This window comes from Hypoxylon trugodes, assembly GCF_022578975.1.
Source record: "Hypoxylon trugodes strain CBS 135444 unplaced genomic scaffold F4822scaffold_7, whole genome shotgun sequence".
NCBI lineage: Eukaryota > Fungi > Ascomycota > Sordariomycetes > Xylariales > Hypoxylaceae > Hypoxylon > Hypoxylon trugodes.
In genome coordinates this window covers 1,026,588-1,041,296 of record NW_026250022.1, presented here as the reverse complement: position 1 = coordinate 1,041,296, position 14,709 = coordinate 1,026,588, and the positions used below count along the sequence as shown (strand labels likewise).

At 46.7% G+C, this 14,709-nt stretch overlaps 4 protein-coding genes across 4 annotated transcripts; 2 read left to right on the top strand and 2 right to left on the bottom strand.

Annotated features, from left to right (window-relative positions):
• On the top strand, nucleotides 1-2,570 carry F4822DRAFT_313763 (MFS general substrate transporter). Its single transcript, XM_051455366.1, has 5 exons — nucleotides 1-340; nucleotides 419-728; nucleotides 780-838; nucleotides 893-1,451; nucleotides 1,508-2,570. Exons 1-5 carry the CDS (start codon nucleotides 244-246, stop codon nucleotides 2,193-2,195), a joined length of 1,713 nt encoding a protein of 570 aa, XP_051312136.1. The 5' UTR covers nucleotides 1-243; the 3' UTR covers nucleotides 2,196-2,570.
• A 3,779-nt stretch (nucleotides 2,571-6,349) lies between these two features.
• F4822DRAFT_431231 (uncharacterized protein) lies at nucleotides 6,350-9,520 on the top strand (the record flags this gene model as incomplete). The annotated part of the gene is made up of 4 exons (XM_051461445.1): nucleotides 6,350-6,666; nucleotides 6,735-7,592; nucleotides 7,661-8,594; nucleotides 8,645-9,520. 4 exons carry the CDS (start codon nucleotides 6,350-6,352, stop codon nucleotides 9,518-9,520), a joined length of 2,985 nt encoding a protein of 994 aa, XP_051312135.1.
• A 1,213-nt stretch (nucleotides 9,521-10,733) lies between these two features.
• F4822DRAFT_444756 (uncharacterized protein) lies at nucleotides 10,734-12,655 on the bottom strand (the record flags this gene model as incomplete). Its single annotated transcript, XM_051463288.1, has 3 exons — nucleotides 12,175-12,655; nucleotides 11,689-12,118; nucleotides 10,734-11,631 (listed from the first exon to the last, which is right to left on the bottom strand). The coding sequence occupies exons 1-3, from the start codon at nucleotides 12,431-12,433 to the stop codon at nucleotides 10,734-10,736; spliced, it is 1,587 nt and encodes a 528-aa protein (XP_051312134.1). The 5' UTR covers nucleotides 12,434-12,655.
• Nucleotides 12,656-12,668: 13 nt separating this feature from the next.
• Nucleotides 12,669-14,448, bottom strand: F4822DRAFT_409809 (uncharacterized protein). The gene has a single exon (XM_051458694.1). It carries the CDS (start codon nucleotides 13,915-13,917, stop codon nucleotides 13,144-13,146), a length of 774 nt encoding a protein of 257 aa, XP_051312133.1. The 5' UTR covers nucleotides 13,918-14,448; the 3' UTR covers nucleotides 12,669-13,143.
• Between the last annotated feature and the right edge of the window lie 261 nt (nucleotides 14,449-14,709).

Below are 14,709 nucleotides of genomic sequence, written 5' to 3'. Positions count from 1 at the left end.
AAGTCATTCTTGCTTAACCTCTTTCTCATCCTTGACTACTTATGATCTGTTCATAGAAGTCATCAAGAATCCTATACATCGTCAAGTTTAAATACACAACGCCTTTCCAACATCAACTACCCTATTCGGTCTCATATTCGTGATCGACATTGCTACTTAAAGCTTCACCATCATCCCGCCTTTCACGCTCTTTTGGGCCTTTCATGTAGTCGACAGTTCCCGGTAGAACTGAATACAACAATCATGAGAAGTAATATGTTCCCGAGGGGCACTCGTCCTTCGACGAGTGATCGAAGTACCCCAGTACCTCCCTTCCCGGCACGACAGATGCTAGTTCTAGGTATGACAAGAGCAACAGCCATTTTCATATCATGGTAAGAATACTAGATTGTGGACCTGACGCTAACATGTGAACTAGCGATTTGTCGAATATGCGAGCCAATTGCGTTTATGGGCATATTCCCATATATCTACTTCATGATTGAGGACTTCCACATCACGGAGGATAAGAGCAAAATATCATTTTATGCCGGTATGGTGACATCAGCCTTCACCTTCGCCGAATTTTCGACGGGTCTCATGTGGGGACGATTAAGTGACCGGATCGGAAGGAAGCCGGTATTACTTACAGGACTTATCGGCACCGCTATCAGTGTATTGATATTCGGCTTTGCTCCTAATTTGACAGTTGCACTCATCGCTCGAGCTGTGGGAGGACTTCTGAATGGGTATGTTGGAACTTTGAACTTACCTCAAGCTGTGTACTAACGGCAATCTAGGAATATGGGAGTTCTTCAAACGACGGTAGCCGAATTAGTGACTGCCAAAGAACATCAACGTAAGTCGACATTCATTTTTTTGAGGTTTCAGACTGGATAGCTAATTGTAACAGCCCGAGCTTATACCATAATGCCCGTCGTATGGTGTTTAGGATCGATCATTGGGCCAATGATTGGTGGTGCGCTTGCTCGACCATGTATCAGCTACCCAAGCCTATTCCCAGCTGGCACCATTTGGGATAAATATCCGTATCTACTACCTAATCTTTTCAGTGCATTTATTGTATTCATCGGAGTTGTCAACGGAATCTTGTTCCTCGAGGAGACCCACGCCGAAAAGAGAATGAAGACGGATCGAGGACTAGAGCTTGGAAATTGGATTCTTTCAAAGTTACCGATCGTTGGAAAATGCACCGAGCCACGAGATGAGAAGTCGAAAATGGCGGAGATGGAAAGTCAACCACTTATTGATCACGGCGAGCAATTGCCTGGATATCAGACGAACGAGAACACTCCCGAGAACTCACCCCGCCTTAGAACCGCTTCGGTTGCTTCGATTCCATGGGATTCACTCGACCTCGAAGGAAATCGTGAAGACTTGAACCTTGGGATTTCTAGGATTTTCACCAGACCTGTAATACTAAACATCATTTCGTTCGGCATCTTGGCCTTGTAAGTATTCTTGAGACCGTGGGGAGGGAACTACGTTTAACTAACATTACTTGTAGCCACACGATGACTTTCGATCAGCTATTTCCTGTTTTCTTGAGCACAGCCCCGCCAGAGCATCCAGCGCCGATTTCGCTACCTTTCAAATTTGTCGACGGCTTTGGACTTGACAGCAAAACAGTTGGTATCGTCTTGAGCGCCCAGGGCGCCTACCAGCTACTTATCAACATGTTCCTAATCCCGCCAGTTTTGAGGTATTTCGGACCACGCCGCCTATTCCGTTTCTTGGTTATCGCCTACTTCTCGCTCTACCTCGTTACGCCTTACCTAGTGTTATTACCCGAGAAATATCGCATGGTCGGGGTTGGAATGGTATTGGTTTGGAAGTGTACGTTCGCGAGCATGGCATATCCGAGCAACGCTATCTTGACTGCGGATTCTGCGCCAAGTCACTTAGCTCTTGGCACGATCAACGGCGTGGCAGCTTCGACAGCAAGTTTATGCCGTGCTTTCGGCCCAACCATATCTGGTATTCTCTACGCTGTTGGCCTGCAGACTGGTTACTCGGGTTTAGCGTGGTGGTGCAGTGCTGTGGTTGCCATTGGCGGCGCGATCGTTGGGCTTCAGATTCAAGAACCACAGAGCCGTACTGAGGGCAAGGTCACCCCTACTAACGATGCGGAAACTAATCAACCTGATACGACTCAGGACGCCGATCGAGCGACGTCATCTGGTTCGGGATTGTAGATTGGACTGGAGTTTATTCCTGGCTAATTTCAAGGCCATGCTTTCATTCTCGGCGGGATTCCAGGTGCGAAACACGGGGGGCTTGGAACATTTGGGTTACGACGTTTAATGACTTGTTCCTTTCTTCGGCGCCGGATCTTTTTTCGCCTCTATCGAATCGTCTTAACCTTTGTCACTTACATCTGGTTGGGAAAAAAAAAGTTATTCTACTACTTTACTACATAGACTGGGTTGGGCAACTAGAATATCTGTTCCTAGGAAAGGGAAATTACTACGATACCTCTGTACAACGACCGAAAAAAAAATTCACCTGGTTTTGGGGAATTACACTGGGCAAAAAGGGAGTCACCATCTGCAAAACGAAGCAAAATTGTGTACTAGGAAAGACAGTCATTTTGGGCACGGGAAAAGGGAGGGAGGGATCGGAAAAAATCACCGATGAAGCCATCTGCTATACCCCGTCTGCATATCATTGTGTTCGAAAGGGGTTTCAAGGCGTTGAAAACAAGAATTTCAACATGTCATGTTTTGGGAAAGTATTATTATTATTCTTGATTATTATTATTGTCATCAACGTTATTACTTGGGCATTTCACAGTTTTGGGTTCTGTTCTAATTAGGGAGTCAACAAAAAACACGAAGGCGCATATGGGTTAGATAGGAATTAGGGGAGAGGCGTCTCAATAGACGAAGCCGGTCGTTCATATTAATTAAGCCTTTTTCATGCCGGCATATCATATCTACTTGAAGCTAAATTTCGTCATTTGATCTATGTTGGGTCTTGGGTATAGATGCGAGGTAGCACTTTAGGAGATTACATTCAAGGATTTGGAATACTACGTATAGGCTGGACCCCTTACGTATACTTCTCTCTACCAGCCCCCTACATATAAAGACTAAGTGGGTATACTTAAGTATAAAGAAGGCGACAGTTGTTTAGTGGTCAAATAACTGGCCACTGCGGAGAATAAATTGCGGTGAAGTGAGATCCTAGTGCACTGCCTGTCTCTAACAGCTCCTTAAAACTCCTTAATGATGTAGTGATGGGGAAGAGGCCTTTGGGGGTCACTTCAGTTCGCTAGGTAGCTAGCTGGGATAGGTATGTGAAGATAGGCGAGCCGTCTAAGTTATCTGGGGATACCTAGAGAGGCATCTAGTGTGTGGAGTCATCTATTTGCCATCGTACATCGTGCTAGATGCCTGATCTCCTAGAAACCCAACCCAAAGACGTACACTACGTAATAATCGGATCATATTCACTTGTTCCAAGATCTCCGGGCCGTGAATACCGTAGGGGTCGATCTTTCAACTTCAACTCACCTATCAATGTTTCTGTGAGTCTGAATAGGGGCAATGGACTATTCAGGTTAATCTTAGGATGTGGATTCTATGTTAAGATCTGGCTCATAAGTTACCATGCTTGGCCTTCAAGTCAACTAGGATCATATCGTATCCTCAACCACCAAACCTTGCTTGCCCAAACTGTTTCCAACGACTTCGATCGTACGCCGTATTTCTCCTCTTAGCGTTCTTCCTTGTACTTAGAGTCCTTTTGTTGTAACTTCGATTTTCGACGTGATTGCTAATGGTCAAGATTAGCGCGGGCTCCATGAGCATAACGGCCCAACTTGTTTCAGGATCGCAAGCGTGACGGGAGGGCCTGGCCTAACCTTAGCGGCATCGTGGATATCATGGGCAATCACTATGCCGTTCGCCTCAGTCCTCAGACGGTGTCTTGTTGCGATGTACGATGCACGATGCAGGTCTCGACCCGTCCAATGCAGCTTTTCCAAGATTCGTTGAGGATCTGGATGGGACCGACGATGAAGTACCATTGACAACCAGGCCTCGACGTCCTCGAAAGTACCATCCTTGCCCGGGACGTTGTTGACAATATCCTTCTAGGACTCAACGAGATACCGCTTCTGGTCATCGGATAAGGCTCGTCGGGCTAGACGTTTTTGGTGGGTAGAATGCCCACATGATTTATTACGATTCCGATCTGGGACAGAACGAGACCTTTGGCGAGTAACAGGAGCACCGAACATTAGCGGTGCTGCTGCCGCCGGCGTGGTGAAATATTGCCCCGAGGTAGAAGTAGAAAGAAACATGTAGTGTATGTGGTATTGTATAATAATTTTCTATGTTAGGTAGGATAGAGGTATAAGGTATCGGCTGTATGGACTGAACGGGTCTTAGCAGTCCAATTCAATATTGAAAGATGATCAGAATTAGATGGATGTAGAAATGAGAGAGAAATGTCATTCCCTCCCTCCTTTCCTTAAACGCCCAACTCTTTCTTGAGAGACATTACGACTGAACTTAGACAACAACACGAGGAAAGACCAATTCTAATTGGCCGAGTATAGCGATATATATAAGAAAGGGCGACTTGCACATAAGTATGTAACCGCATGTAATATATCGGACTTTCTCGATTGGAGGAAACAACCGCATTCCGGGTGAGATTCGCGATTATGCTGGGCTACTACGACGGAAGACATCCGCGATGAACCCTCCCGTTTATACTACCATACTACCGTATTTATGTAGGGAATGCCGGGACATGGGCTGATGGTCATTCCATAGAATTACCTTGACAGGGTTGAGATTTCGAAAACCCTCATGTTGTGAAACATATTACAAATATGGTACTTGATATACTGATGAAATATTTACAGGGATATATGGGTGTCGACGTAAATGAAAGTAGTTTGCTATCAATAATAACGGAGTTTTAGAATGCCATCAAACTCCGTCATCAATTTCTATTTCTGACGTGGAAAAAGAAATGGGAGATTTGGGAAATCGTCGATTTGACCCGACCTTTCCGGACTTTCGATTGATAGGATTTTAAAATTGGCGATATAGGTAGCAAAAGTAACGTCGAATGGTGCCAACATGCATACATCTCAGATATATACATGTACGAGAGTACGAAGTAGTAGTGGTAGTTGTTGGGATGCGGGGATATCTAGAAGTTTGAAATGTCCATTTCCTAATAAATGAATGCCATTCGATAAATTCGACTGCCTCGGTCCAGAATAATTTAAATCCTGTAAAATGATTGGCTATTGACCGGCAGCTCGCTCTAGCTCGCTTCTGGAAGTTGAAACGAGGCGGGCATGTGGAACTAAGAGGTGGGGTTCACTGTGGGGGTTATAGAAATCCCCTAAAAAAGTGAGCTAATTGCGTCGGCTCTTTGCTTCTTTAGTTCATCATGTTTGGCAAGCTCTAATACTTTACAGAAAGAGGTACATTATGTACCTAACCTAGCGTTTCTCTCAAAATAAGCCCGTATTTGCTTATCAGTTCAAACCGTACTAAAATGTTTTAGCGTCTGAAAATAAAGTAGAAAATTCCCTAAAACGTGTTAGGTGGGAAGATAACAGATAAACCCCCCAAATGATAGCTGTCAAATTGCTCGAAAGTATTTGCTGTAGTTTTCTATATGTAGGTAGGCAGTGACGTCGTGGGTAGATAAGTGAAAACTGAAAACGCCGAAGGGTCCGTCAGCTGAAGCAATCTGTATGTACCTAGATGTAGGCAGGAGCAAAAGATCCGGGAAAGTTACGGCTTACCCAAAGTTGTAAGTTGCATTGCAGCATTGCAGGAAGGAAGGAGAAGGGACCCTGTCTAACTCCGCCGGTGCCTTCATCCCTCCCGCCGACTCCCGCTTTAGAAGGGAAAAAAAAGTATTGCTCTTACAACTTTTTTTTTTTCAGCCTCTTCAAAGCCTCGCGAACCCTTGACGCAACCAACAATTCACCGGAATGAGCGCCGGGGAATTGTCACTGGGTTTCTAAACATTGTAATTCCCAAATTTCAATATCGGTCGGCTCCGGTTTCCTCGTGCTTGGCGCATTCCCGTACCTCGCTAAACGTCGAGCTTTCGGTTGCATTTGATTGATTGATTGCCTATTTCACGCAGATTTTGGAGCTCGGAGATGGAGCGGGGGATATTTGATTCCTTCCAGTAGTCGCCCAACCAAGCTTAGCTCAGCCGAGATCACTGCGATCCGATTGCCTTCTAGTCGGCGCGCTTCACCGTAAACGGTTCGCGCCTCTTGAGGGCAAGTCGGACGGGTACTCCGACGAGCTTTGCGACCCGATCCGACAAGTTTTGGTTGCAAATGGAATTGGACTCAGACGCCATGCCACCGCGCTCACCGCCGTCGCCGGACCCGCACCCTTCGAAACGCCAACGCGCTTCGTCGCCGGATAAAGACTCGCCCTCCTCGGGAAATGGAGGTCCTATCTCCCCCACCACCGAACATTCGTCACATGATGGCGCCGCCCAGAGCTCTAAGATTGGACAGTCTAGTAGTTTTCGCAACGTCAGCGCATGTAACCGGTGTCGGTTGCGCAAGAATAGATGTGACCAGAAACTACCTAGTTGTGCCAGTTGCGAGAAAGCTAGGGTCGCCTGCGTCGGATACGATCCAATAACCAAAAGGGAGATACCGCGCAGGTCAGTTTCCTATCGAACATATCAAGTCTAGTTCACCTATCTAGCCCTGGGGCTAATATACTCCTTAGTTACGTTTATTACCTAGAAACTCGGGTCGATCAATTGGAAGCTCTGCTTCGTCGCAATAACATCTCATTCCCTCCCGCTGATAACCTTGAATACTGTTCGCGACCGGGAACCGACGGCGGTGTTGGACGGTCGCCTACAGACGGCGCGCCCTCCGCCGCCGGCGGGATTACGGAAACATCGAGCAGTGCAAAAAATAATAAGACTAGCGACGGAATAGAGAAGCCGATCAAGACAGTGAGGCATAGTGGAAGTGGCGGACAGAGGCATCTGGGGTCCGCTAATGGAATATCATTTGCGCGTGTGGTATTTGCTGCGGTTCAGTCATCTGTCGGGGATCAGAAGTCCAGTTCCGACAAAACTGGAGTGCGGCCGTATAGGCCGATTGCTGGAAATGGAATGACCGCGTCGAGCACATCAATGCGTGATTCGTTTTTTGGCCTCCATACCCGACCAACCATCAGACCTGCCGAATTCCCACCAAAGGATCTAGCGATCAAGTTGGTAGAGCTATATTTCGAACACGCAAATCCCCAGATACCCGTTCTCCACCGAGAAGACTTCATGCAAATGTTCGAGCGTGCATATGCTGAAGAAGGTAAAGTTCGAGGACCAAAGGAGCTCTACGTACTAAATATGGTGTACGCTATTGGCGGTGGCATTATTATGGATGCGCAGACCACCTCTACTAAAGTGGCCGGCGAAGAGAAGAAACAGGCCCAGCCGGAGGAATATCACGCAAGTGCTGTTGTTCATCTGGAAGCCTGTTTGAGTAATAGTGGAGGAGGACTGGAAGAACTTCAAGCAGTGTTACTGCTAGCGAATTTCGCTTTGCTTCGTCCAGTTCCACCTGGATTATGGTGCGCATGACTATATTCTTATATTTCCTACATTTTCTGGTGAAGCCGGATATTGACGTCGATACTAGGTACATCGTGGGCGTCGCTGTGAGATTAGCAGTTGACTTAGGTCTCCATTACGAAGATGGAAAAGACGTCGAATTTGACCTAGGTGGTCTGACAAAAGCTAAGGCCGATGAAGCGAACGACAAACCGCGAGAGGCCTATGCACGTGAAAGAGGTCGACGAGAGTATATCCGCGACTTGAGAAGACGATTATGGTGGTGCACATATTCATTCGACAGGCTTGTTAGTACTTGCGTCGGACGACCATTTGGTGTGTCGGATCAAGTGATTACGACTGAATTTCCATCATTGCTCGACGACCGCTATATTACTCATGCAGGCTTTAGTGGGCGTCCGGCTGAAGGAGAACCTACCTATAAGATTGTAGCCAAGCATTACTTTCGACTCCGGTTATTGCAATCCGAGATTTTGCAGGTCTTGCAATACCAACAAACACAAATGGCAAGGTTCAATGGCCAGAACACAAGAAACGAGTATATGCATACTCAACTCCCTTCACCTTTCTTATCAAAATTTGATTCTTTTAGGAATTGGCGGAGAAATATCGATGAACGACTATATGAGTGGAAGAATTCGGCGCCAACAAAACAGGATTCGGGAGTTGCGTTTTCACCAGAATTCTTAGAGCTTAATTACTGGCAGGCCATCATTATGCTCTACCGACAGAGCTTGAGCGTACCAGCTATGTTTGAGGGTGAATATAATACCTCAAAAGAAGTCAACAGTCCATCCATCTATGCTGCCGAGACACGGGAGGACGAAGAAAGAGTATACGTCAAGGTTGCCGAAGCAGGCCAGAAAATCTTGCGTTTATACAGACAATTACACCTAATGGGACTCGTCAACTACACGTATCTGGCAACACACCACCTTTTTATGGCTGGAATTTCTTATCTCTATGCAATTTGGCATTCCCATGTCGTCCGCAGCCGACTGGTAAGTGATAAGGTCAGACAATTCAGTTTGTATGGCTAACATGGCTGTAGACAATGGATGAAGTCGATTTCACGATATTAGCAGCTACTTCCGTTTTTACTGACCTTATTGAGAAATGTCCACCAGCAGAAGCTTGTCGAGACGCATTCGACCGAACAGCAAAAGCCACGATCAAAATGGCAAATTCGACAGGCGGTTTTGGGCAGGTATTACATCGGAGCAAGCGCGGGCCAAGAACGGGCAATGAAAGAGCCGACTATCTCAATTCTAGAGACGGGGGCGCCAACCGACATAAGGCTCACCAACGCTCGTCTTTGGACCACTCTGGTTCCCGAACTGCTTCATCTTATACTACACCTGGACAGGAGAGTTACAACTCGCTCGATACGACATCCCAAATGGGTTCTATACAAGGACAAAACAGCGGTTTCCGTCTTTCTATGCCTAACGTTAAATCAGAACAGGATGGATATTCGATGTTACGAACTTTGCCACAATCAACTCTGAGTACCGCAAGCATCTCTGACGCGGCGTCAGTTCCCGATAACTCAGCTATCGATCCCGTTCTTCTCCCTTCTCCTGGCGGTGCACATACCAATTCTCCAGTATCCGTCAACAGCATGACACCGCAGTCCAATCAGGGACAGTATTCTCAGAATACCGGAAACTCGAATTTTAATTTGCTTAGGTCACCCGGTTCTAGCTACACACCCGGAGCCGGAATTAACTACTCTGATCTACAAGGTATGGATTTCTTGCAAGGTATCCAAGATCAACCGAACGCAGACGGCACAGTGAATACGGATATACAAATGGATATGGGTTTCGGACTGGGCTGGGAGGGGATGCATCACGACTTTAGTGACGGTCAACAAGTCGACCTTTTCGATGGCTTTTTCTTTGGAGGACAGCAAGGAGGTGGCTAAAATCAAATAAAGGAGGAAAAAATCTGCAAAAATTTGCAAACACCACCACGACAGTCCCGATATGGCTTTGATTCATATCGCTCGATGTTGGAGTTTATGGTGTTGTTATCTAGGACGAATCTTGACGTGCTATTCCCCGAGACCCAGACTCTAGGTTTTTAAATGAGGTATGAGGAATGGACAAGCATTTATTATTGACTACCTACCGATTTACTAGGTGAGAGTTCTTTTCCCTTACGGGGTGCTGAAGACACTTTTACTTTCAATCTAGCGCGTTGAGCTTACGGCTTGCTTTTATACCATACGATTCTATCTAATACCCGCCTTATTCAATGTGTTTTGCGCTGCCGCCGCGTATAGCAGAGGCCAAGAGAAGAGGTAATGGATCTCTCAAAAGAGAGGACGAGTGAAGAGATAGGGCCACGGCGGCCGAGTCGAGAAGGAATGATCGACTTGTTTTCTTGGATTCGATTTATGATCGAGCGTCGATGGCTTTGAGTAGCTTCCGAATACACTCCTTTTCCCATGGACCCTACGATGTGAATGGCTCTTGGTCGTGTTAAGTGTTGCTACTATTTTGTCTGAATTTACCGTGAGGTCGATGATGCATTCCCGGAGATTTACACCATTTGCTATGGGCACGGACCTATACTGAAGCCTGACGAGTATAAACTGCAAATTGAATACCAATGAAAGGTTTACGTCAAGACCCAATTGGGTATCGGGGTACTCAGGTACTAAATGAGTGCTGGACAACCCAATTCATTGTCGCATGATGACCAACTATTAACGCAAGAACATCTATCTACTCTCTTGCAAGAGGAATTGATAGGTAAGGCTATGATAAAATAAGCATCAGGCAGAAAGTCTACATCAACGGAACGAGTACCCAGGCAAGAAGCAAGTATGTAAGACAACCATCCACACCAAACAGGCCGTGGCGTATCCATCCCGTCGCCTCTTCCACACCAATTTCGAATAAAACAATTTCGTAAAGCAAAATAAGTCTTATCCCAACCTACCAACAAACCGGCAATAACCCATAAACTATACCCATCCCTCACAGCCTTAATCTCCGGCGTGGGGACCTGCCTATTCCCCTCTTCCGGTGATGTAAGTGGCTATCCCAGCCCCCACCAAGCCCAAACGCCAATCGCCGAGCACGGCTCCGAGAAAGAAATCCGGCCGGCTCCGGACGGTTGGTTTGAACGGTTTACTTCTTGGCGTTCGGTAATTTCCCACTATTGACGTTTTCGAGTGGTTTGTTATATGCCTTCCCCTTGCCTTTGTTTTTAGTGACAGATACTGGTGTCTCTTCCGCAGCTTTCTGCACCTCATCTGACCATAGCTCTTCTGTCGTCTCTTCTATTACCTCTATAGTGGTCTCTTGAGCTGTACCGTTTGGCGTTTCTTGAGTTAATTCCTGTATTGTCTCTAGCACAGTTGCTTCTTCAACCTCCTGTATTGCGTCCTGTATCGCTGCCTGCATCACCTCATCCCCTTCGTTATCCCCATCATACTCCGGTTGATTAGGCGTATCCAACTTCTCAGGTTTCTCCCAATCAAGCTCATCGTTCCGAGGCGAAGCTTCCTCAGGCAAATCTTCTATGTGATGTACACTCCCCGGAGGACTTGGATCCTGGGACGACTTCTCCATTACCGTATCCAAGAATCGAACTGTTCGAGGGACCATCCGCATGCTTGGTCTCCTACCTCGAGACGGCGATCCAGGGCTTGAGCCAGAACTTGTGGTTGCGCTTGAACTTGAAGGTGAAGGGTAGTTAGGGGAGCCGTTGACCTGGACTTGACTTGGCCCTACCGACAAGCTGAATCGATCTACTGGACCAACACCAAAGGTGGGTTTTGCAAGACCATTCCCATTGAGGAAAATATGACCGCTTCCCATAGGTTTCAGTTTCGGTGAGTTCTCGGGGGGTGCCCAATTACTCCTATTGAGCAAGGCCGATACGTCGTCATCCTCCTCCTCATCATCGTCGATGTGATCGTTTTGTTGCTGAAGTGCTAGTAACATCAACCCAAGAAGCAAATCTCCAACCTTAAGACCGCACTTTTTCGCAATCTGAGGACATATGTGCCGCAGGGTCTTTGGACTGGTCTTGGATGCGATGAGTTCGATCACGGCTTTGATAACTAGGCCTGGAGCATACTATTGCTTCTTCTTAATAGCCGAGCTATCCAGTCCGAGAACCCGTCCTCTGAGGAAGGCGATGGGAGTTCGTAGGAAGATGACACCTAGAGCGCAGACAAGGGTGGCCCAAAGTTGCCAAAAGTTCCATAGTAGTGAAGCGCCCCAGGGTGCAATGAACTTGAGGAAATCCTCTACGTGGTAATGATCTTGCTGACCCTTGATAAAGTATAGCTTCCATGGCTCGTCGTTGATGGCTGAATCGCCGTTAACAGAGCCCTGAGCATCTCTGTTGCCAAGTAATGGTTTATTTCGCTCGTCGATAGGTAGATGTTCGAGCTCTAGAACGGTTACGAGCTTCACGTTGGCTTGCCATAGAGAGAATGGAATGAACCACAAGGTAAATGCCTGGTGGAGCGTTACGTATAGTAGGTTGTTCTTTTGATCGAAGCCTAGTCAAGTAAGTTAGGAATTAATTTGGGAATATTTATTCAAAATCTTGACTTACTGGTCGAATTAACCTCAAGCTTGATCTCCGGACTCAAGATACGATACCATTGGTAGATATAGAAGACGAACATGCGGGAGTTGATCGTCCAGTTCGTATAGGGGATTTTGTAATCGTTGAAGGATGGCACACGGCAGAAAGGATGTACGAAGTAGGCATTCGGTAGGAAGTAATCTTCAAGAGTTCTTTTCTGATCTCGGTATGCATGTAGTGTTAGGGACTGGATGACATACTGTATCTGATCTTCAGGGTTGTCCATTTTGTATGCTATTTTCTGTCTTTCTTCAAGCGTGTATATAAGGAGCCAATGCACAGAAAAGGAGGGCAAATGAATTAACTGAATTGGTATTAGAGAAGAAGTTGAAGTTTAAAGATGTAGCTGGGTTGTCTTGAGTTTTAGTTCAAGTACCGGAACGTTATGATGATGTCATCGGTCTCAGTCAATGGCATCGGCTTGGCATGTGAAATCAGCTCATCAAGGTTCAGGGAAGTGCGATAGATGAAAACTAATACTCAAATTTAATAAAACTGTATATTCCTATTTTATGAATAAGGCATAAATAATTATTTGTATGGAAGCACTCATTGATAGTAGTTGACATTGGGGGTTATCTTCGATTTCGGGTCGGATTGATGCTACCTGCATTGGATTGCTTCCGGGTACCGGGCGGGTAGCGACATATACTCGAGTTTAAATTTATATACTATGTGCATTGTGAGTTAATAGTGTAAACTACTGGATATCATCCCCATCGTGTACCTCCACATATACGCCATGCTACGTGACCGAGTGAAGAATGCGTATGATACTCCCACAATACGCCCCAAATGTTCATGTTATATCTCAATGCCGCTACATAACCTCATCCTATCCTATCCCCTTCCCGCCCCCCAAAACCACCGGACCTAACCAAACCATTACCCCGTCCCAACCTGAATTCTATCCATCACTACATTCCTCACATCTTCTCATCTTCGCGACCCACTTCTCCGTCGATACGGATCCGTACTCCTCCTCTCACTACTCCTACGCCTATACCCCCTACTATCCCTCCTCCTCGGCGGGGTATGTTCCTCCATAACCACAATCTCATCATCCTCCGACCTTGGCGGCGGCGGTCTCGGCCGACTCACACTTCTACTCCGCGACCTCGTCCTATCCGTATGTTCCTCCTCCACAACAATCTGCTCGGGCCCAGGCGATCTCGACCTAACCCCCTCCCGTCTAGTAATTTCAATAGTCTCCTTCCTCCGTCTCGAGGGGCCGGGCGAGTATTCGGATCCACCGTTTCGGTACGATCGGTGATGACTACTGCGATGGATACGTGGCCGCGAGTGGTATGATACTACACTTGACGAACCGCCCGCGCCGACGGATCCTTCCTCGATATCTGGGGCGGGGGAGCCTAGGTTCACGCACCAGTATATAAGCCATAGGAGGAGAATAAACCCGGCGATGGATCCGAGGACTATGCCGACGACGGCGCCGGGCTCGGGACCGTTGGGGGTTCGTCCGTAGCCTTCGGGGACGGTGCTTACGTCTGTTGCTAGGCGCGGGAGGAGGTGCTGTTGTGTGCGGGTGGCGAAGGCGTGGAGTTTTTGAATGAGGGTTGTTGGTATTGGTATTGTGTTATTCGTTGGTGTTGTCGATGTTGGTGTTGGAGAGGGTGGTGATCGAGATGTTAGATCTGAGAGGACGTCGCGCGCGAACGCGAGGCCGCGCAAGGGTGTTGATGGCGGCATTGGGGGTTTCGAAGGTATCGTATTAATTAATCCACCCAAGATTCAAGTATAGAGGTTTTAGTTTAGATTTCAAAAGACCGCCGTTCCGCCAACTCCGTCGTTGTGGAAACACGATCGTACGAGGCAAACTGAAAAGACTACCTAATCGCGCGCAAAGAATTCGCAGTCGAAAGTTGATGTCGCACTACCGGGTTAAGGAATCATCGTGACTTAGATTCAAATGCAAAACCAAAACAAATGTTCGCTGGCTTACGAAAAATGGAATTAAGGGGTCAAATGTGTACAACTCATAAGGCTAGCACGAATGTTTGGGTGAATCGGAGAATTGATAGATAGACTGGAGAGAGTACCTGGGTAGAGAGTTGAGTTGGAAGTAATTAAGGCGCCAAATGTTGTATCGCATTGTATCCGTCGCTACCCACGTAACCTGTATAGGCCTAATCAGGTTATTTAGCAGGTACTCCTAGGTAACTTACAGGGTGGCTGGTTTTTAAGGTTACTGTTGCTACCGCAACATCGATCGCCTGTTAAGCCCGTATTTGACTTCCCCACCTCCCCTGTACATTTTCTATCGAACCCTTGCCCAATGACCTCAATACCTACCAGGGGTAGAAAATGTACGAGATGCACAAGATGTATAATCTTCGAGCATTTCGTGCGTATAAACTTTCAACCTTTTTAACTCTTTAGATGCTTTAAAGACAAATCGATATCACATATAGTACCTCGGTTCATAATATAGGACAATGGTTCGTTGTACTTATCAGTTTAGGCTCAACAGTGGATTATCGA

Excerpts from the sequence above, each read along its gene's own strand:
- F4822DRAFT_409809 (XM_051458694.1), bottom strand. The coding sequence starts at position 13,917 with ATGCCGCCATCAACACCCTTGCGCGGCCTCGCGTTCGCGCGCGACGTC.
- F4822DRAFT_313763 (XM_051455366.1), top strand. The coding sequence starts at position 244 with ATGAGAAGTAATATGTTCCCGAGGGGCACTCGTCCTTCGACGAGTGAT. Across the intron at positions 341-418 it reads ACGACAGATGCTAGTTCTAG|CGATTTGTCGAATATGCGAG; the intron begins GTATGACAAGAG and ends CATGTGAACTAG. Across the intron at positions 729-779 it reads GTGGGAGGACTTCTGAATGG|GAATATGGGAGTTCTTCAAA; the intron begins GTATGTTGGAAC and ends ACGGCAATCTAG.